Genomic DNA, 21,870 nt, shown 5'->3' on the forward strand with positions numbered 1-21,870 from the left:
TTTTTTTCCTAGTCTCTATTCTGTTGTGCAGTAGAGAAATATGAAGTGCCATGAGAGGGACCTGTGAACATTGTGGAAAGCATAAACTTCTTTCATAAGGACATGCGGCTGTTCACTGGGTGGGTTTAATAAGCCAGACCAATTCTGTTGCTCTGTAAGGAGACTTTTTTAAAAATTATCCTTATAGACATCATTTTCCTTTTTATGCAAACCAGACTTCATGCTAAATCTCTTTAAAATGACTTTTGATGCCCTTTGCATCATCACAGAATAAATCCCTTCTATTGCTTAGACATGGGTATTTGCATCATGATCTAAGTGTCAAATGCAGAGTGTAAAACTCTGGGCCCAAAGGAAAGCTATGCTAGTGAATAATTACAGTTAAACTTAGATCCATGGGCCCATAAGAGAAATGCAAGGGTAGAGAGAGCACTATTATTTGTTAACATTGCCATCCTCACAATTTTTTTTCTCTACCTGCTAAATGCTTTATGAGCCTTGCTTGGATCTCATTGATCTCACTGGGAGACAACAGACATTTTAGTATTAGCTTCAGTTAGAGCAAAATAATTTCCTAGGAGCTACTCTCTACAATAAAAGATGTCATAAAACTCAACACTTCACCAAAGATGTAGGAAGTGGGGTTTAGTCTATTTTTTTTGTCTGAGTTGCTTTGAGCCTACATCTGGCATGTGGATCTCCTGTGGATCTATGTGGTCTTCAGTCTTGGAGCTCTTTGTTGATGCAATTCCTTTTGATAAGAATTATCCAATATATATTAATCCAGTTGTGAAGGAACTATAGTATCATCTATTGATGATGGGAATCTTCTGGCTGAGGAGAGTCCAGTACTGAAGGCTCAATTCAGATGACTTATACAGTCTATCTGAGCCAACAATCAGTTGAGAGACACGGAAGAACAGTCTTACAGTCTTGCCTTCTCTGGGAATTGCCTTAGTTGGAGCTTCACATGTTCAGCTTGAGTGTCCTGTCCCTTCAGCTACTAAATAAGCTAAAAAGCACCAACGCTTCTCTGGCTACTGTTTTGCAGAAAGGAACAGGATAAATACTTGGCTCCTGAAGGGAGAGAGATTTAGGAGCCCCAGTCAGAGATGGAGGAGCATTTAGCCAAAGGAGCCAAAGTTCTTTTCAGAAGGTGACTTGAGACACACATTCCTGACTTTGTTGCTTACATTTCTTATATTACATCAGCTCCCAAAGCCTCCCTGTGGTTCTAAAGCAAATGGCATAACCTGCTGCTTTGCCAGACCCAAACCCCATGCCTGCTTTTACGTGCTCCCACTGCAAGGTTCGTATGTGCTACATCTGTAAGCAGACATCTCTTAGACGTTCTGCATGTGTGGAACTTGCCCCTGTCCACTGCCTTCCAAGGAAGAATTTTGCCTATTTCAACTTTGTGAGAGCTTCCATTTAATTTAATTTAAAGTAAAAAAAAAATAAAAATGCTACCAACATGAAGGATATAAGAAAGGCTTTATAAAAGCCACTTGATTTCAAGGCAGTCTCGCCCTTGTATGGCTTCAATGTGCCTCTAATGGAACAGGGCAGAGAATTTTGCCTCCCTTACTCATTTCCTAGCAAGTGTAGCTATTGACTGTTTGGTGTGAGAAGCCTCTGCAGGTCTCCAGCACTGCCTGATTGCACTTTCTGAGACTCTTCAGACTGGTACCTAAAAAAAGAATTGATTAGGAGGATGGATAGATATGTCTGATCATTAAATATTTAAACCTGGCAGGCTTTCAAAAGTGGCAGGCTTGCTAGCCTGTGATCACACCATTGTTTCACCAGATCTAACTTGCCATTGTAGGTTTTCAGAAGACTTGAGACAATGTGTACTTGAAAGGCTACATCCAGTGGCTTTTAAGAGAAAATGAGGACAGAGATGCAGACAAGGAGTTTGCCTTTAATCCTGTCTTGTAGATTGGAACAAGTAATCAGAATTAACAAATGTAGCTGTGAGAATGCTTTTTTCTCTCCCTGGTGTGGAAGTGAAAATACTGATGAGATTAATGCCCAAAATGAAATAAACACAAATATTGTAGCCCATATATCACATTGATTACAAACACAGGAATTAGTATCTTTTTCCATGGACTGTGAATGCAGTTCCTGTTACAAAACTTCCAGATACAGAAGTACAGAGGATCTTCTAGATGCTTGGACATTGCAGCCTCGTGCTCATCATATTCTTTTTCATCTCTGTGTTCTTTCACTTAATAGTTCTAGCACCATGGGGATTTTTATCTAGTCCTTAAAAATCCAGTTGTTGACAGTTTTTTCTTGCTGAGCAGGATGTGCATTCACAAGCACTTGGAAGAATCTGTCTGTTCAGTCAATTCATACTGCTAGTAAGAGCCAGTCTTTTTCCAAAAGAGGTAGTAATCTCACTATTAGGGATGTAACTATATTTGTACCAGTTTAATCACATCTATCACAAACAATCAACCGATAATAAACAGAGAACTTTGCAGGATGTTAGTTTTAAGCACTAACATGAGCTCTGTGTGCCACTGGGGATTTAAACAGAATAGACAAAGTGGGAAGAGAATGATGCATATTCTGAAGATGGCCAGATCATGAGGGAATAAGAAACATCTTACCTAAGCTGTCTATAAAAATCACCAGCCTTTGTGTTTCACCTTCTACCAGCTGCAGCTGTCTACACACTTTGCCATTGTGGTTTTGCTCTGGGCAGTTGCCATCTATCAAGGCAAGTCATAAAACAACCCAACCCGCTTGTGTGATAGGATGGTTTCATAGGTTCTTTTTCATGATGAAGCTTTTGCTGTGTGTTCATTTGGATAGAACATAGCTTCCATTTTGTCTGTTTTTTTTTTTTTTTTTTTGCTATAATTATCTATCAGCATGTCATCATTATGAATCATGCTCACAGCCCAGAAAGCCAACCATATCCTGGGCTGCATCAAAAGGAGCATGACCAGCAGGTCAAAGGAGGTGATCCTGCCCCTCTACTCTGCTCTTGTGAGACCTCACCTGGAGTATTGTGTGCAGTTCTGGTGTCCTCAACATAAAAAGGACATGGAACTGTTGGAACTAGTGCAGAGGAGGTCCACGAGGATGATCAGGGGACTGGAGCACCTCCTGTATGAAGATAGGCTGAGAAAGTTGGGGCTGTTCAGCCTGGAGAAGAGAAGGCTGCGTGGAGACCTCATAGCAGCCGTCTGGCATCTGAAGGGGGCCTATAGGGATGCTGGGGATGGACTCTTCTTTCAGGACTGTAGTGACAGGAAAGGGGTAATGGGTTCAAACTTAAACAGGGGAAGTTTAGATTGGATATAAGGAAGAAGTTCTTTATTGTAAGGGTGGTGAGGCACTGGAATGGGTTGCCCAGGGAATGCTCCATCCCTGGCAGTGTTCAAGACCAGGCTGGATGAAGCCTTGGGTGGCATGGTATAAGGTGAGGTGTCCCTGCCCATGGCAGGGGGGTTGGAACTGGATGATCTTAAGGTCCTTTCCAACCCTAACGCTTCTATGATTCTATGATTATTCATCATAGTGAATTATGAATATTATCCAGTGTGTGGTAAAAAAAATGTGTTTAAATAAATGCAGATAATACAACATGATATTTTGTCAAAGACTGAGATGTTTGTCAAAGACCTGACTGGTTAACTAGCAGCTATCTTTTGATCATGACATCTGTCAGAACTAGTAAAATGTGAGTCAGTTTGATCTCTGTACCAGTTTAAAACTGGAAATCTGTATCAAGACCACAGTGATATGTTTGTTGAGCAGCTACTTTTATATTTTGTGTTTCAAAAAGTAGTTTCCTAACACAATGGTATATACTAGTGATGCACAGTGTGGTAGTGTCTCTAGTGACATGCTGTCATATGTATACTCAGAGGATAACCACTATTAAGTGTTTAGTGACTGATTTGTGCCCTGCGTTGCTTTTGTAGATTAAGTTCACCTTAACACACTGTACCTCAGAAAGAAAACTTCAGCTTAAATGCTGAATCATGTCCTCAGGTTTTAATGCCTTTGCCCATCAGTCCCTGGCCTGACCCTCCAGCATGTATGAAGTACAACCTGGCATAAGCTCATGTGTGGATCCCTGTAAAGAACAGAGATCAAGCTGTCTTCTTGACTTCTTATTGCAAGTTCATAGCAAACACGCCTGATTATGAATGCAGGGCTGAGGCTGCCAGGGCATCAACTGAAAGTATAAGGGGAAGCTTTCAGGGAGGGCAGAGGCTTAGGCAGCTTGAGGATGTGAGCCTCCACAGAGCAGCTGGCAAGCAGAGTGGCCAGTGAGACAACTTGTGTTAGTGATTGAGAGTAAATATAAACAACAGGAGTAAGGGATAGAAGGTGTTAACTGAAGAGAGAGCAGAGGAGAATATTTTATTTCTGACAGCTAGTCAGTGTTTACAAAATAAAAAGCAAATGGCAGAGTGAACAGTTCTTCTGTAAGGCTTTGTTTCCTACTAGAATAGGGTTTGGGTTACTTTAAAGGCACCTGTTGCATGTGAAGTAAAAACACAGAGAAGACAAGACATATTGGTCTTAAGCCACCACAATTTCCCTGGAGCTTACCTTGCTGAAAAGCTCACCTTTTCTGTGTTTGTACTTCAGCACAATCCATACATATTATTTTTCCTCAAGTAAAAAACTGCATCCTTTTGACTGTGAAGACAAGAAATCTGAAAGAACAGGTTTGAGAGCTATTAGGTGACTGCCTCAGGAGTAACAGACAGACAACCTGGCTGACCATCAAATATTTGGTAGCTGTGTAGCTTCTGCCTGATTTTATGCATAAAAAGACTCCTCTGCTCCTTATCTTTCTTTAGAAAAAGTGGAACCTGAAGACATGCTAGCCAAGAGAAAAAATTATCTGCAATGACTAGGTGGATGATGCCTCCTGTCAAGCTGTTCACTGATGACTCCTGCACTGGTATGAAGTCCCTTGCTTCCTAAAAAAGACAACTAAATTTCACCTGCATGCAAGTAATGGGAGGAAGAACCTGGACCTGTTTTAGTATAAGAAAAGGAAGCATTAATTAGCATTAACTGAAGTCTAACCCTTAACCACAGAGAGAGATTTGTTTCTTTATGACGATTTCCAACCCCGGTTTTGCTGCAATGATTTATCTGAGAACAGCAAAGTTGTCCTCAATTCCTACGCTTTGCAAACTGAATAGAACTCATCTGAAGCATGATTCAAAGTTACAGATGATTAAGATAGTGAGAGCACACAATAACTTGACAGATACCTGGTATAAAGAAAAATAATTATAAATCAGAATGACTGTATCCTGTTGTAAACAGCTTTACATGAAAAGCAGATCAGAGGCTTTCGGTTTAGCACACTGGGGTGGCATTGCTCAGTTTCCAGTCTGCATTGCAACTGGACTATGAGAACATAAATGTCAATGGAGCACTCTGGACTGAAGCATATTTAATATGCCACATATTCAAGGAGTTAAGGGTATTTTTCCTCCCATTATTCTCTGCTACAATCTGATTGTTCCAATCATTAAAATCCTGTTGTTAATTTCCAGGCACAGTTCATTCATACCCAGCCTACACTCTTTGTGCTTGTGCCAACCACATCTTTCAGGCTAAATAGTTAAAAAAAACCCCAAAACAGTGCAGAAGCCAGAATTGGAAATCGGGGTTATCTCTGTGCTGTGTGGAGCTGTCCTAGACTAGTTCGTGCCTTTCTAATAGAGCTGGACAGAGTTCACCCTATTCCAGCACCTAATTATTTAATAGCTGTTGAAGCCATCTCATCCTTGCTGCTGTGCAGGGATGTATATTACCCACCATTACTAATGAATCACGTTAGCTGATACATTTTCCCCCCTACACACTCATTTTCTTGACTCAAATTGTGTAAGTAATTGCACTTTGAATACATTAAATGAATGGAAACTGGTATAATTACGCTATGCTATCAAGAAACCTGCTTTTTCCCTGTCAGCACTGCTGGGGGCAGAGCACAGCCCCTGTCACAGTCCAGAGCTGTGTCTGAAGAAGCAGAGGACCAGCCGGCAGAAAACAGAGAGGCAGGAGATCTTGGAAGCTCTGGACCACCTCCTGCCCATGAGGTGCCCCTTGCTGGCCCAGCCCAGCAGCAGTGGCCTTGCAGAGATTTCTCAGACCTGCCTGCATCCCAGGAAGGAGCCAACGCTGCCCTGCTGCTGGCCACCCCACACCAGGGACGGAGAGAACAAGGTAGGCACATCTGCTGAAGATGGTTAACCTGGCATTAGTAATTGTACTAAGGAGGAAAAGGAGAAGGGAAGGGAGACAGCTTGGAGTTTAATGGGAAGCTGGAGTCTCATCTCCTGCAGCTGGTGAAAAAAGCAGCAGGCAAAATCACATTTCCTAACTGTGCTAGCTGGACACAAGCACACTCACATGGAGGGACCCCGAAGCCCACAGTCTGGTATTGAAAACCAACCCCATGAACATGAACATACATGTTGTCAAGTATCTACTGTGCACTTCTGTTTGGGTAGAGGAGGGAGAGAGGGGTGACTCACAAGTGCTGAACTTCTGAGGAAAGCACAGTTGTAATCCCAGACCCTGAGACTGGGGAGATGGCTCAGGACAGTGCTTGCTTAAGTAGTGCTTACCCTTCATCCTCCTCCACCTTTTGTATTGCCATACAAAGCAGAAGAGAAAAGATTTCCAGGAATAAAATTAGTGTTTCAAGCAAGAGCACTCATTAGTCCCATTACTAATTATTCTACAAAGGGGTGAGATCTTGTGCAGAACAGAAGTGGGAAGGTAAGATACTTTGGAAGACAATGGATGACCCTGTGGTTGACACAGGAAGCTGGTTACTTTGTATGGTGCCATCTTTCCTAGCTCCCCTGCTTCAGGTCAACCACTGTACGTTATAGGACTCCACTTTTCCTTGTGGAAAAAAGCCTGCAAAAATCTGTGTGTGGTGGTTTGGTTACAACAGTGTATACTGCTATCTCCTCTATATCTTATGTTTGTAATGACATAAGGATGTACTTTGCCTGGTACCTAAAAGTAGAAAAGAATCAGAAAGAATCAGTGCTGAAGCTATCTTAAAAAAAAAAAAAAAAAGACCCCCCCACACACAAAAAGAAAAAGAAAACACTAAAAACCTGTGGTTTATTATCATCTGAGACAGTTGTGCACAGATGAAAGCATTGCTTTCCAGTGACTGGGTGCTGGGTGAAGACAGCTCTCTTGGTCATAACATCTTCCAGTGATTCTTGTGTTCCTATTAAAGTCCGTGCAACTACCTGAGAGGTTGTCCTGGTCCCTGTCCTGTCCTGCCTCATGTTGTCTTGCTGCAGCTTCCACTTCAGGCTCTCCTGTGGCAGCTCTGGTTCCTGCAGGCGATGGCAAGCACATGCGAGTAACGCTGCTACTACGGAGCGCACGGGTGTGCTTCCGCATCAGTGTGCACCACAGCTCAGCTCCTCAGCCTTCCTCATTGCAAAACTCGAGAAAACACACCAGGACTATCCCTTGAACTTCACCTGGTTTTACTGAGCTCTCTGCCTGCATCACCCCGCTCCCACGCCGTTGTCACCTCGCTATTGTGACAGACGGGCTCGGGCCGAGCACGGGGCTCTCCCACGGCTCCCCTCCCCGAGCCGGGGCTGCGCTGGCCTCGGGGCGGAGCGGAGCGGGCCCGGCCCACCCGCTTTATAGCGCGGGGCGCTCCACGACAGCACTAGAGCCGTCCGTCAGCCCGGCCCGCCGTGGGGCCGCCACAGCCCGCGCGGACCAGGTGAGCGGCTCAGGCCTGTCCCGGGGGAGCGGGAGCGGGAGGGGACGTTCAGCAGCAGCAGCAGCAGCGGCAGCAGCGGCGGGGCCGGCGCAGCGCGGACAGCTCCTCTCACGCTGAACGCGTCGCCGCGGAGGCATCCGGGGGGGGTGCGGCTGCCCGAGGTGCGGAGGGCTCTGCCCGGCGGCTGCCTGTGCCTGGACTGATGTCAGGTAGTAGGGCTGGTCTGCCTGCTTCCTTTCTGTTCTTCCTCTTACCGTCTGTTTTATCTTTTATTTATTTATTTCTTTTTAACCAGTTATTTGTGCCTTGTGCACTCGGGACCGGGGATGTGTCCTTGTGACGCTCAGAATTGCTGATTTTATAGATCACGAGAAAGACAAAGCGTGCCGAGTTGTCTCCCACTAAGAATCGAAAGGTCTAACAGCACTGGTTGCTTACAGAGATACTTCAGAACTCACAAAGTCTGTTCCTGTGGCGTGAACGGTTTGCACCTGTATTTATTAGAGGTGGGGAAAATAGCCTTTATTTCATGTTCTCCCTGCAAGCTGATGTGTACGTGTGTCACTCGTCTTCGTAGAGAAGCCTCTCAGCTTGACTTTTGGATCTGTGCCTCTGAAATTCAGGTTTTAGAGAGAGAATCTGAAGTTCTCTTCTGACACTGTTATTGCTGGAACTGCAGGGCTACCTCTGAGAAATGTTTGCCAACCCTTCTGTGGTGCTAGATTTGGTTTCTCGGAGAGTCTGAGAAAATTGTAAGGCAGCTTTGACGTGAGCCTCCTGATCATTATGTTTTGTGAGGTGGTGAAGGTTTTTTTTTTACTGCTGTTCTTAACCTTGTGACGTTTGGCAACGATATTTGTTTCCTTCCCTTGATTATCAATGGAAGATAGCAAGCCCCATGAATGCAGCTGCAGAGGGCTTGTGCTTTCACAAATGCAGCTTAGTAGCTTGTTAAATCTAGAGAGACTTAACTAACATGTAGTAATGATATTTCTATTTTTTTAAAAGTATGCATATATGAATCCTTTGTATTTTTACAGAAAAAAAAGTGGTGTGTGCCAAAGAAAATGTAAAAAGATGTGACTGTTGTCTGGCAATGGGTTTATTTTCACAAGCTGTGTGAGGGTCTAAAAGGAGAGAAAGCATGTTGCTTGTGAGTGGCTCTTTGCAGGAGCAGAGCTGAGGCTGAAGCTCATCCCACAGCTCTGTGTGCATCGTGACGTGCCTGTTTGTACTGCCTCTGTGTCCTGTGTACCTGCTGCTGGTTACAGCTACTCTCTCTGCTGCTCTGAGCTTGCACTGAGGTTTGCCCATGATGTAAATACTTTCACCAGTAGCATTCACTCCTTCATTTGCATTTTTGTAAGCACAGAAATATTTGCATACAAGTAATCTGAAAGTAGCCACGTAACACTGATATGTCATCTCTTAAGACTATTGCTTTTTGGGTAGTGGTATACTTCTGGTGAATCCAGTCTTTATGTATACTTGAAGAATTAACTACACCATGACTGTAAATGTATCTACTGCTGGTAAAGCCCCTTACAGCAAACTGTTAGACTGTGTTGGTATTACACTACATGAAATGTGGTTCTTTGGATGCAGTGCAGTGTGGGAGGTTATTTCCAGCCAATATGACCAGCAAGCAGTGGACAAGGTTGTACTTGATGCTGAGCCTGGCAGTGGCAGATGTGAAGAAATCCTCCTCCTGCTTCCATTTCACCCTGAGTGGACCATGGCACAGCAGCCGAGTCCTGGTGTTTGTGGCTAGGGTGCCTTCAGGGTGAAAGCGTTACTGATTTCATCTGTCTCAAGTTCCTATCGGGTCATTTGTGGATCACTGCCCATGGGGTTGACTTGGCAGGGTTTTATTGTCACTGCTTGAAACTTTGAAGAAGACTGCTGAGGATCATCATTAGCAAAATGTAACAAGACTGTAGATGCGCAAGTCTGTGTTCATTAATATTCTGGATGTTGGTAGTGAGAGTTGATGGTTAATTTGCGTCTCATCTGGAAGGTTTGTGATGAAGGCTAAGGAGAGGAATTGAATTTGAAAAGTGAGAAGCACATCAACTTCCACCTTGGAGCAGGGAGGGGAGCGAGTCAGTGTCAGTGGAGATCACATCCCTTTGCAGGCATCAGGGCTAGGAAAAGCACTCTGCACAGCATAGGGTGGCAACCTTTAAGGAGGTTCATTCCCTTTTGGGGAATGAAATGACATGTTTGTTTTTTTTTCCCCGCACAACAGGGTTTTTTTGTTTGTTTGTTTTGTTGTTGTTGTTTTTTAAAAAACAAAGCTCAAATCCTGCATTTTGCAACAGTTGATGTGGGGAAGCAAAAAAGACCACTATAGAGGAGTGAGCCATGAGAGTGTTGGTTTGGGTTTGCATAATGTGTCACTCCTGGCATAGTTTAGGTAAAATAACAGGTAGAAGCATTCATCTCACTAACTGCTTTCTCTTTTCTCTTGGGGGAAGGTAGAGGCAGTTGTTCTGCTTTCTTCTATCTCAGTCTAATACTGCCTTTTCCTCACGTCGGAGGCAGCCCCCGGACAGCTGTGATCTTCATTTCCTCTGCCTCCCGTCCTGATCTCTGCTCGCTTCCGCTCCCAGCTGCCTGTCTGGGTGGTCTCTGGGGGCTGCAGGGGGTAACTCCGAGCCTCAGGAAGCGGATGAACCTTGCTGCGCTCTGCTCTCTGCTCTTTCAGTTCTGCGGTGTTGTTCCCCGAGCTGAACTCTGCTAGCGAGGTAGTGCTTTCAGGATTTTTCTTTGTGCCTGTTCTCCTTTTTCCTGACGTGTCTGTGGATGTATGATACAATCCCCGTTATCAGGAAGAGCCCTGAATGAGGCAATGAGTGGTGTCTGTGCTGCTAACAAAACAGTGCTGCCTACATGGCATTGAACTCTCCCTGTTACAGCATTGCCTCCTGCACAGGCTCCCCTTTCTGAGAATAAACAGCTGCTTCTTGGGTTTTGTAAACAGGCACGAGTGAGATCACTTTGGAGGAAGACTTTGCTTTTTTTACCCTTCAGCTGGTTACCAAGAACAAAATACATTAAGGAACAGAAGACGCAGAGACAAGGACTACACTGTCATGAGGCTGCACCTCAAGCACCATCCGCACCTTAGTGGCAGTTGTGGGGTGCATCTGGGAGAGGAACCGAACTGACATTTTCTTTATCTCTGTGTGGTGCAGAAACACACTTGGCATTCATTTCTGTCACATTTGGGGCACTTGGAGTACATTAAGGTGGTGCTTCTGTTGCTTGCTCTCCCCCAGGGAATCTGTGAAATACCATGCGAGTCAAATCACATCTTCTCAGGCTTGGCTGTAGGGCTTAGAGGTAAATGGGGCGTGGGTTCAGCCCTGGGAGCTTGACCTTGTGCTAATGACAGGGCTTCAACAGCCTGGAAACCTCCCTTCCACTTCAGTTAAATCAGGTTTCTTTTGTGTGAATGTGATGCTACAACCTCACTGACTCATCCCAGAGGCTTGCTGGTGCTGTATCTGCTGTTGGTTTGAGGCTGTTGCACAGCTGCTTTTTTTTTCATTGGGTCAGTTTTAAATATAGATAAATAATCAAGTAAACCAAGAAATCCTTTTTAAATAATGATTGAGTGTCTTGGGGGTAATGACACTTGGATCAGGAGGTTGTTGCTTTATTAGTGCAATTTGGAAAGTGAATAGTAGTCTAAAGGAAACGAACACTACCTTTTTGACCATGGTGTGAGTGTTGGGCTCCTTGAGCTAATATAGCACTTGCCTTGAATTATGCATTTCTTCAGGGAGGAGGTGGAGATAAGGTGAAGGTCTGGACAGATGGTTAAACACTAGTGTTTTAAGCAGATGTGAATTTGGTCTTTGGGTCCTTGTTGTTTGTGCAAGGATTGTGTGCAACAGGGCCTGGGAGGGGAACTGGGGGTTGCACTGCAGCCTCCTCTGGAAAGGTGATCAGATAGGAGGGATACAGGCACACAGGAAACAAAATAACCTACAGTTTAATTCCTGGGTGGTTTTCCACTTCCAGCAGCACTGCAGGGAAGGGCTCTGTTACGGGTTTCTGGAAAAAGCAAGTGAGCTGTGTGTGCCAGTGTTGCTCCTTGTGCCCATGGCTCTGTGCCTGATCTGATCACAGACTGCTTTGTGTGGGACAAAGGAAACGGAGAACCTTGACCTGGTAATTTCTCTTGAATATTAACCACACTGGTCCTTTGCCATGCCTCGTGAGCAGTGTATGACTTTGGCAGTTGTGGAGTGCTACGAGCTAAGGCTGATCCTGAGAAGGAAAGTGAAGTATGCATTGGTGCTACCCTGAGTGGGAGCTTGTGAGCTAACACTGTGGGGACTGCTGCAAAGCTGTCGTGGGAAGCCAGGCTGGATGGAGCTGCAGCTGTGAAACTGTGCTGTAGGAGGCTGGAGCAGTGGGTCTCTCTCGTGCTCAGCCGTGTGTGGTGTGTTCCATGTCCCATGGGGGGGATAAGGTGCCTGCTGCAACTGCAGCTTTTGGATGGCCAACAGTAACAAAATACTAATGTTCCTGAGAATTGGGGTGTGAACCTCTGCTACTAAAGGGGAATTTATGTTGTTGATTGTTGGGGTGAGGAGTAAGGAGGTTTTGTAGCCAGCTCAACATCTGATGCTGAATGAATGTTTCATCTTGCTTGGCCAGTTGGGGAGGAATTTTCTTTCTGTGTTAGAACTCGTTTAGTGTTTTGCTTGTTTACATTGCACAGCCAGACAGGTTGACCAAGGCACTCTAGAGATATGGACTGTGTTGTTTTATGAGCTCCTCCTTCTCAGTGTCTGTCATTTGGTGGCTTTGTCTTCATATGATTTCAGAAGGCTGGCCAAAGGCATTTACTTGTTTTCAGTTACTTGATTAAAGTAAACCACAGTCATGACTGCAACTTATTGACAGTTACCTAAGAGGGTAAATGAAGCTGCCAGAAAGCAAAGGGAAATAATTTCCTGTTTACAAAATTTACACCTGTTACCGAGGTGTAAATAAATGTGGATTTTTCACCTAGCTCAGCAAGGCAGTGCCTGTCTATGCAGTGGCATGTCCAGACCAAGAGCTCTGGTGGCAGCAGCCAGGAAAGGCAGGATTTTCTTAGCTATGTAGGTTGTGGCTTACTTCCTGCAGTATTTGGAGAAAATCTAGCAATGGGGATTATGAAATGTGGCAATAGCCTTTTCATAGAGCCTCTTTGTGATGGAGACTAGCAGGAAGAGTTCTTAAAGTGTTTCACATGGTAGGTTTTTCATTTTAGTGGTAGGGGAGAGGGTAAATAGAGTGAATATTTGTATTCACTTTCTGCTTTGTGGTGTTACAGTATGAATGTCTGAAAAGTGATCTTGCATGAGTCTCAGTTTCTGAATAAACATGAGGTTTGTTTCCATGTAGAAAGGCTGCTGTTTCCTATCCCAGGAACTCTGGCAGTGTCCTAAAAATTCTCACCGATGTTTAGAACACAGGTTTCTAGAGGAGAAAATGTGCCTGTATCTGTGCGGCTCCACTGTTGTTTAATGCACTATCTTTTATTTTTTATTTTTTCTTTTCCCCAGTGCTAGCTTTAGGCAGGAAAGGTCTCCCTCCCAGGGATGTGAGGTGGTGCACTGCAGTGTCTTTTACCCACAGCAGGGACTTCAGGAAAACACGTCCCTGCTGGAGTCAGGCCAGGCTGAATCTGGCCAAGCTGCTGCACAGGCAGTGCTGGCATGGTGGTCACGGTGTCACCACGCTGCTGCCTGCACTTTCAGATTTTCACATGCTGACCTTTCCCACCCTTCCGTCGCTCAGGCTCTTCATGTAGACAAATGTCTAGTGAAAACCCGCCCAGAGCAATAAAACAAGAAACAAAACTAGTGCAGAGCTGACTTGGCATTTATCACAATCTGGTTTTAAATATTTTAGTGAGGCTGGGCTGCAGTGCCACCCCTTCCCTGGCACAGATCCTGAGGATGCGCTCTGTCTATGCTACCCCACCGATGTGGAGCCATGCAGCCTGGGATCTCCTGGCCACCAAGACCGGGGTGACCCCACCAGACATGCATGCACCTGGTTTCCCAGTGCTGTGACAAGACTTGTTCTGGAATTACTGCTTGCTCCAAGGCAGGCAGACGTGCAAGCTTACCTGAAGTTTATCTTAGATACATATAGTACCAGGTTTCATGCAAAATGTCAGTCTAGGTAAAAAAGCATTTCCCTGCCTTCATTTTCTCGCTGCTCTTGAATCTCTCTTGGTTGTGGGTCTGTTCCTGCTTCATGTCACTCCTGTGCAGGCCCTTTGTGCGTTGCATCAAACCCCTGTGGGAAGGACTGCTCCCAGTGCTCTGTGCACGGGGCTGCTATAGGATGGAGTATCCAGCAGCCCTTTCCTCCTGGCTGCAAGTGTGACTCCTGCCTGATTATGGCAGGAGAGCCTGTTCATCCCAGGTCGGAAGCTAGGGTGTTGTGCTGCCCATCATGGAGATCACTATCATTACCAGAGAGCCCTGTGTGAGAAGGTGCCTCGAAGATGCATCTTCATCCTTGGCATTTCCTGTGGTGTGTGTGCAGGGCTTGTTCCCTGCCCGGCAGCTTGCCCCATGCCCTGTGTGTGTGTGCCAGGCAGAAGCCCAGTTTGTTCTTGGGTTTCACCCATGGCTGTGAAGACTGCCTGCTGGCTGTCAGTGCCCCCTGCTTGCCTACACCTTGCCCTCAGTACATATGGCTTTCTAGGTTTGGCTGGCTTTTTGTCTCCTTCCACCAAGCTTGGTACAGGATCCCGGGCACTAGCTGGCAGGTCTGGTTACCCTGCTGTGCTGCTGGTGTGTGGCTGCATGTACACGGGAGGCTGCTGTCAGCTCCCAGTGAGCAAGTCTGGAAAATGGTCACTTCTTAAGGTCATGTAACTGTTAGCATGTGACCAACCTGGTAAATTGAATCAAAATACTCTTTCATAACAGCAATCACTGCCTTTGCTCTGTGCAGTGTTTGCTCTGCTACTGTGTCCTGTTCCTTCTGTTTGCAGAGCATGGTACTATGTAACCTGTGGATTTGCGTGAGCAGGGTGAGCATGAAGCTGAATGCAAAACCTTTGCAAAAACTTATGATAGTATCACAGACTGGTTTGGGTTGGAAGGGACCTTAAAGCTCATCCAGTTCCAACCCCCTGCCATGGGCAGGGACACCTTCCACTAGAGCAGGTTGCTCCAAGCCCTGTCCAACCTGGCCTTGAACACTGCCAGGGATGGGGCAGCCACAGCTTCTCTGGGCACCCTGTGCCAGAGCCTCAGCACCCTCACAGGGAAGAACTTCTGCCTAAGAGCTCATCTCAATCTCTGTCAGTTTAAAACTGTTCCCCCTTGTGTTATCACTACATGCCCTGAAGTAGGTGCAGGTGCTTAAGGTAGTGACTGTTGTAATATGATGCAATAGTTCTATTCAACATGTGCTTCTATATCAAGTTTTAGTTTTATACCTGAAGAACGTGCATGCTTCAAGATTCATCTGCTTTTTTTCAACTACAACAGTTGATTTTTGCCTTTCCTGAAAAGCTGTGTTGCCTGTTCCCTCACTTTGGTTTGTGTTGGCTTTTGAGCATTATCACAGTAGACATAAACAACAGCAACAGATCTGTGATTCTGGACAGCTCTACCCTATTCAGTACACTTCCAGCACGTCATTGGAGCCATGGCTCTTGCAATCACAGCATGTTAAATAGTTTTGTTGACGTGTAAGGCGGCACGAAATCCAGCCTCACACACGTGCCTGTGCTGGCGCTGTGGTTTTGCAAGCAGTAAAACACAATATGACTCCTTTTGCCATTTAACTGGCTCTCAATGCAGAGAGTGCGTGTGCTGAGCAAGACAGACTGGTTTGTGCACACATGGTAATTGGGGAAAGCAGTCAAACTCTCTGTGGGTCAGTTTTCTCATTAGTTGGTTGACAATGCATTGCCTACAGTAGACTTGCTGGACTGTTGGTATTGTAAGGCTTTTTGAGACTCGTTTTCCTTGAAGTCTGAAGTGTGTTATCAGTGATGTTTTCCAAACTGCCGTCCAAGAGGATCTGATGGAGGATTTGTATGGTGTGTGGTTTCCAAAGAGTTCAGGGTGTTTATTGAGGTGGCTGCTGTCCCTGAAGCAGCTGTGGAGGCAGTGAGCTGTGGGTGTGAGCTCTGGTTGCATTACTGTTCATGCAGTCACAGATTTGATTACACCGTATGGGGACTACCTGTTTGTCGGTGCAGTAGGTCACACAGTTCTAGCGAAAGCAGTGGGGATAGTTGTGCTGCCAAGACTGAGCTCAGGAGACGTAAGGTAACAAGGCAAAGCTCTCTGGTTTGCCGGTAGTTTGGTTGTGTGTGTTGGCTTCTGTGTTCTGTTTGGCAAATAGGTTATGTAAGAAAAACACACACACTGCACGGATCTGTTCTGTATAGTGCTTGTCCTATAGACTTTAGCCAAACAAATTCGAACAATTACAGCTTGAGAGTTGGGAACTAACCATGCATTTTTATAATGTTATGAAGCACTTGTCTCCCAGTGGATCACAAATATGACTTCCGCTTCTGAGCGGTGTTCATGACTGCAGAGCGTGAAGATCCTTTGCTTCGGTCTCCTCTTCACCCTAAGCAGAATGGAGTTGATTGCAGGGAGGATTTTTCTGGTCACAAGCAGGCACCTTGGCAGTGGGCCTGCTGTGTCCCGCTTGCTGATGCAGGACATGGACATTGGCCTCAGGATGGGCAGGTGCCGTGATGGGCTTAGCAGGAATGAAGCTTTGTTGCAATTAGGATGTGGAGGCACAGTCGCTCACTGGCAGGGAAAGCAAGGGAGCATTACCTCCCTCTATTAAGCTGCTTTGCAAAAAGTCTGTTCCTCTCCAGCAGTATGATCCAGATGGGAGTGAGACAGACTCTGGATTGAAGCAGAGAACCAGGGCTGGCTATTGGCAGCCTGATGAACCTCTGTGGCTCAGTCAGGGCTTTGTATGCAGAGGTATGGACACAGCTGGTCCTCACCATGCTACTGCAAACTGGGTTGTTATCTTCACGTCAGAGCCAAGAGAAGGAGGATGCTGAGGGCAGTCTCAGGGTCACAAGCGCAAGGTTGATTCCAGCATGGTGAAATATACTGTAAATTGAGTTCAGAAATATGGTGGAGAGATGCAGCAAGACAGAAATGCAGGTGCTAAATGGGCCTGTGTTTCTATAAACATATATTTATGAACTTTCTCCATTAAAATTTAGGTGTCATCCCATCTCCTGTCTTTAAGTGTGTGTGTGTGTGTGTGTGTGTAAAAATATTCCCTTTTGTTTTATTTTAATGGAATGTGTATTTCTGTACCTCTGAGTGCTCTGTCAATTAGCACAAGCTGAATGTGTTTCATCAAGCTGTCTTTGTTGGAGTGATGAAGGCAGTCACTAACTGTTCATTCGGGTGCAATATAGTGTTTCAGTAAACTGTATATCTGTCGGACATTAATTGATATTGATGCAGCTTCCTAATGATATCTCAATCGCAAACCTTTTGTTTAATTGATTTCTGAAAGATCTAATTGGAATATATTCAGTTTATTAGACTAGGATGCTTAAAAATAAAAATATGCATAGCAGGTGTCAGGTGGTGAGACTGGGAGATGGCCAGTGCATTGGGACAACCACAAAATAGAGTCAGACCTGGTAAAAAGGAAGCGGTTCAGTGGGTGCCGCGTAGTACTGGTCTGAGGGTTGAGTTATTTGTGAGGGGCTTCTGATGCTGTACCTTGACATCTGCATCTTGCTGTAATGCTGGCAAATGAAAAGTCCTCAGAGGGTTATTTTTTCCTTTGTCAATACTCGTATGCCTCAAATTTCCATGTTTACAGATATCTGTAATATGAACTGTTTTCCCCTATTCAAAATGTTGATTAGGGAGGAAACACAGTGAACTAATTGTTCTGAATAACACTTGAGCCACATAAATATTTTAGGGCATTTCAGTGTTCTTAAAAGGCTCAAAGTTGCACGTGAACAAACGTCTCCATAATCCTGGCTGAAGTTTTGAGATGTGGGAGAAGGCTGAGAAAGGAACTTCTCAGAAGTGCCTAGGGATTTACATATGTAGAGCTATTCTTCATAATAGTGTCACACTATGTAAGCCCATTTGCCTTGTAGATGAGCCCTAAGATGCTTACACACAAGACACATGAGTTATTTCTCATGTTTTGATATAAATATTTCCTGCCAAAATGCAATAAACCCTGGAATAAGTACACATGGAATGTGCCAGCATGGAAGTAATGGCAGGGGGAGAGCTTCAGACCTGCAAAAGCACTGAAGGAAGAGTTGAGTTGCAGAGCTCAAGAGCAGCCACTGGAAGAGACAGCTTGGTCTCTGCCCAGTCGTACAAATGTACTTCATCTGGGAAATACGTAAGCTTGCTGTGACTGGGCCTGTGTAGCAAGAATAGGATGAGATGTATTAAATGTTGCCTCTGCTATCAAAGAACAGAGTTCCCAGCCTTGGCTAATGGAGGTGTGATGAAGGCAGCAGGAGTCTGGAGTAGTATAAGGTGTTACTGTTGTACTTAGAAACTTAAAAAGGGGGTGGTGGCGTGTTGAACACCAGGAAGATGCTTGTAGCTCCTCTTGCTCTCTATCCCATTTTTGTGTCTTCTGGTGGAAAATATAAGGCTTGATTTATGAATAAAGTCTGCACTGTTCCCTATGCGCTCCTCTGAGCTAATGCTTCTTTCCTGTTTGGTCCCTTGGATATTATGCTGTTCCCTTTCCTTCCCAATTTGCTATGCTTCGACTTTTGAGCTCATTGCCTTTTCTTAATTTCTCTGTAAAAATGGCCACTCCTTGCTGCCCACTAAAAGGAGATTCATTTGTTTTTTTCACATGACCTTTAAGCTGTGGAACTCCTTGCTTATAGAATACTGTAGGTGCTAAAAGATTGTATGAGCTCAGAGGAGGCCTGAAAAAATTTACTGGAGGTTATTAAATACCACCATGCAACCTGCAGTTTGGAATTTATTTAAATTGTAAATCCAAAATGCTGGAAAGTGAAGGTAAACACCAATGTGTATTTATTTACCTTGTACTTCACTCTGACCTAGACAGCCACATCTGGCTTGCCAGCATCAGATGGAATAAAGGCATGCTGATGTTCCCTCATTTTGCTGCAAAAGTACTTTTGTGATCTACCTTCATGCTTCTCTGTCATAGAATGGTTTGGGTTGGAAAAGACCTTAAGATCGTCTAGTTCCAAGCCCCCTGCCATGGCCAGGGACACCTCACACTGTTACTACTGTCCCTTTATTACAGCCCATCTGGGACATGTGAAGACTAAATAGGGAAACCAACACTTGCTACTGGAGGTAACATGTGATGTACTTGGCTCCAGGAAAAGAGCACTGGGAGCAGGACTCTGGGAGCTGCCATATGTGCTTCTGCTCCTGGTGCTGGCAACACCAGTGTTGCTGGAGCGGTTTTGCAAGCATCTGGGCAGTGCTGTGACATAGCATCACAGTGCTGCTACAGAAACAACTGAGTTTGTAGGCTGGCAGTTCATGCGGAAACCAGTTGGAGACTGAAAGCAGGGCAAGAGGCTTGGTGTCACACCTTGGGCTTGCGCTCGCTCAGCATCAGCATCATCATGCTGGTCCAGGAGTGATAATTCATGACCTCCCTGCTGCTCTGCCTTGTCCTGGTGCAGGCCTGGGCTGTTAGCTGCCCCAGCAGCACATGGAAGAGGGTAACAGCTCCCAACTGTTCCCACCATGTGTGGTTGGTGAGAGGCTGCTGCCTCCTGCTGAGGTGCAGGTGGTGGGTGCAGGGGCTGATGTGCAGGTCCCTGTCCCAGACTTCAGGTGTGGTGCTCTGGAACCTGTGGATTTGCATGAGCAGGGAAATAAAGATGAGTGCAAAACCTTTAGAATTATGATAGTATCACAGGATGGTTTAGGTTGGAAGGGATCTTAAAGCTCATATAATTCCAATCCACTGGCATGGGCATGGGCAGGGACATCTTCCACTGGAGCAGGTTGTTCCAGGCCCCGTCCAACCTGGCCTTGAACACTGCCAGGGATGGGGCAGCCACAGCTTCTCTGGGCAACTTGTGCAGTGCTCGTGAGAATCCCCCCTCTTCCTGTTCTCCCTGCCCTGTTGTGGATGTTTTGGTTTGTACCAGAGATAACCAAAGCAGAGTGAACAGCATTGCAAGTGATGGTCATTTAAATACTTGATGACATTAGCCAGTAATATATGTGCACAGAAACTTTAGTCACTGGGTAACACTTGTGTTTGATTAGCATGCAGTAATCATTACCATAATCTTCATCTTTATCTTTGCTGGATAAGAACTCCCATAGGAGGGTGCTTGCCTAGGGCCTGTCATTGCTTGCCCAGGTATGCCATGAGCTGGGGAGAGTTTTCCATCTCTTTTAATGTGTTGTATAAACAAAAACAGGTAAGTGAGATTTTGTAAGCAGGCTGAAGTCTTGGACTTGTGCTGTGAGAGAGTGTGAGGGGAGGTGGCTGGTCTCAGGGCAGCTCTGTGCCCTTCCCAGCATTGTCTGAGGAAGTGACCTCCCGGCTGGGTGCTCCTGTGTTCTGCTCCCACTGAAATACTTCTTGGCAAGATGTAGGATGAAATATGGCCTCCTTTGTATCATTTTGCAAGCTCTCTCTTTAGGCAAATCCTAGTGATGAGTGATGTCACCCTGGCAGCTGGTGATGGCCTCCTGTGTTTGCCTTCAAGCGGAGGCCCCTGGCTAGCTCTGTTCTGGACAACTGGGAGCAAGAAGCTTATGCAGCATCAGTCAGTCACTGCAGATACTGGATTTCCACTGAGGGAGTCTCCTCTATATTTCTGATAGAATGAGCCACAGGGTATCAACATATATCCTTCAGTATAACCATAAACCAATCAAACTTGTACCCAACCTAACTATCCACTCTGTTCCTTAACTTAAATGCAGTTTAAGTTCATCTAGAAGCTTACACGACCAGTGGAAAACACAGGACTGTAAGAAGTCCTCACCTTTACCAAGACACTATAGAGGCTGCTGATGACTTGGTTCCCCTCTCACTCCCTTTCTGTGGCCTCTGCTGTGCAGGGCTGGTGTGTGCTGCTCAGGCAACATTGATTCAGGCACAGCAAACTGCTCACTAGAGGAGCGGAAAGGCAGCTGTAGTGTTTTGGAGAAGGTGTTCACTTCTGAGACTGCGTGGAAATAGCTGTTGCTGCTTAAACTCAACCCTGTCTTAATTCAAACTAACTGGAATGCACAGAGGAGCAGTAGGAATTTTCCTTGTGGTGTTTTGCTGACCTCATAAATAGGTTTTTACTGGACATGGGGGACAGTTGGGCAGTGTCCTGGTCCCCATTAACTGCCAGATCACTACAGAATGCAGGCACTCCTCTGCAGCCTCAAGAGCATCATGTTTATACTGTAATCCTTTGTGTGGACACGTCACATGCATGTTGCAACTCCTCTGAGTTTCTGTGTTAATTGAAATACCACTGTTAATTGTGGAAAGCTAGTCATGCAGACTCAGCTGGAAAGGGGAAGCTTTTTGAACCAGCTGTGTCGTAATTGCGTGTGTTCCGTAAGTGCTGATCTTTGTGACGTAGGAGTGCTGTGATGCTCTGTGGTGCTGGGATCCTTGTGTACACTGGGGTCTGGGTACCAGAATGTGCTTTGGGCAGAAGCTGAAGGTGAGAGCGGTACCACGGCCTGGTGCTCAGTCAGTGAGTGCTCAGATGCCTTGGAAAGGTGCCAGGGAGATGGGAGCTGCTTTAGAATAACTGGGGGCACAGTTGGGAGTCAAGCACCCCTGGTTCCTGTCCTTCATCAAGACAAGGGATGCAGGGAGCAGAGGGTCACAGTGCTTTCAGTCTTTCAGTAGATGAGAGCAAGGGGCATACTGTTGGGAAAGGGTACTTGGAGCAGAATCAGCCTCTCATGCTCACTGTGTGCCATTGAGCCATGTTCTTAACGTTGCTGAGATCTTGTAGCTGCCAGCAGAAGAGCAGGCAAAGCACAGGGGTTTATCTGCACAGCTTCCTTACAGAAGGAGAGAAATGCAGGTGTCTAGAATAAATTTGGAAACCAGGACATTTTGAAAGG

The 21,870-nt window shown here is 45.5% G+C and overlaps 1 protein-coding gene across 1 annotated transcript in view; it reads left to right on the forward strand.

Moving 5' to 3' along the window:
• Positions 1 to 7,381: 7,381 nt before the first annotated feature.
• The window catches only part of CARHSP1 (calcium regulated heat stable protein 1), a 34,870-nt gene continuing 20,381 nt past the window's right edge, over positions 7,382 to 21,870 (forward strand). Inside the window, exons 1-2 of the mRNA XM_062639517.1 lie at positions 7,382 to 7,387; positions 7,687 to 7,765. Of these exons, the coding sequence (XP_062495501.1) occupies positions 7,382 to 7,387; positions 7,687 to 7,765 (85 nt within the window). The remainder of the gene's footprint in view (positions 7,388 to 7,686; positions 7,766 to 21,870) is intronic.

Source organism: Pezoporus occidentalis, unplaced genomic scaffold (genome assembly GCF_034315485.1).
Source record: "Pezoporus occidentalis ecotype Australia unplaced genomic scaffold, CSIRO_AGI_Poc_V1 ctg60, whole genome shotgun sequence".
NCBI lineage: Eukaryota > Metazoa > Chordata > Aves > Psittaciformes > Psittacidae > Pezoporus > Pezoporus occidentalis.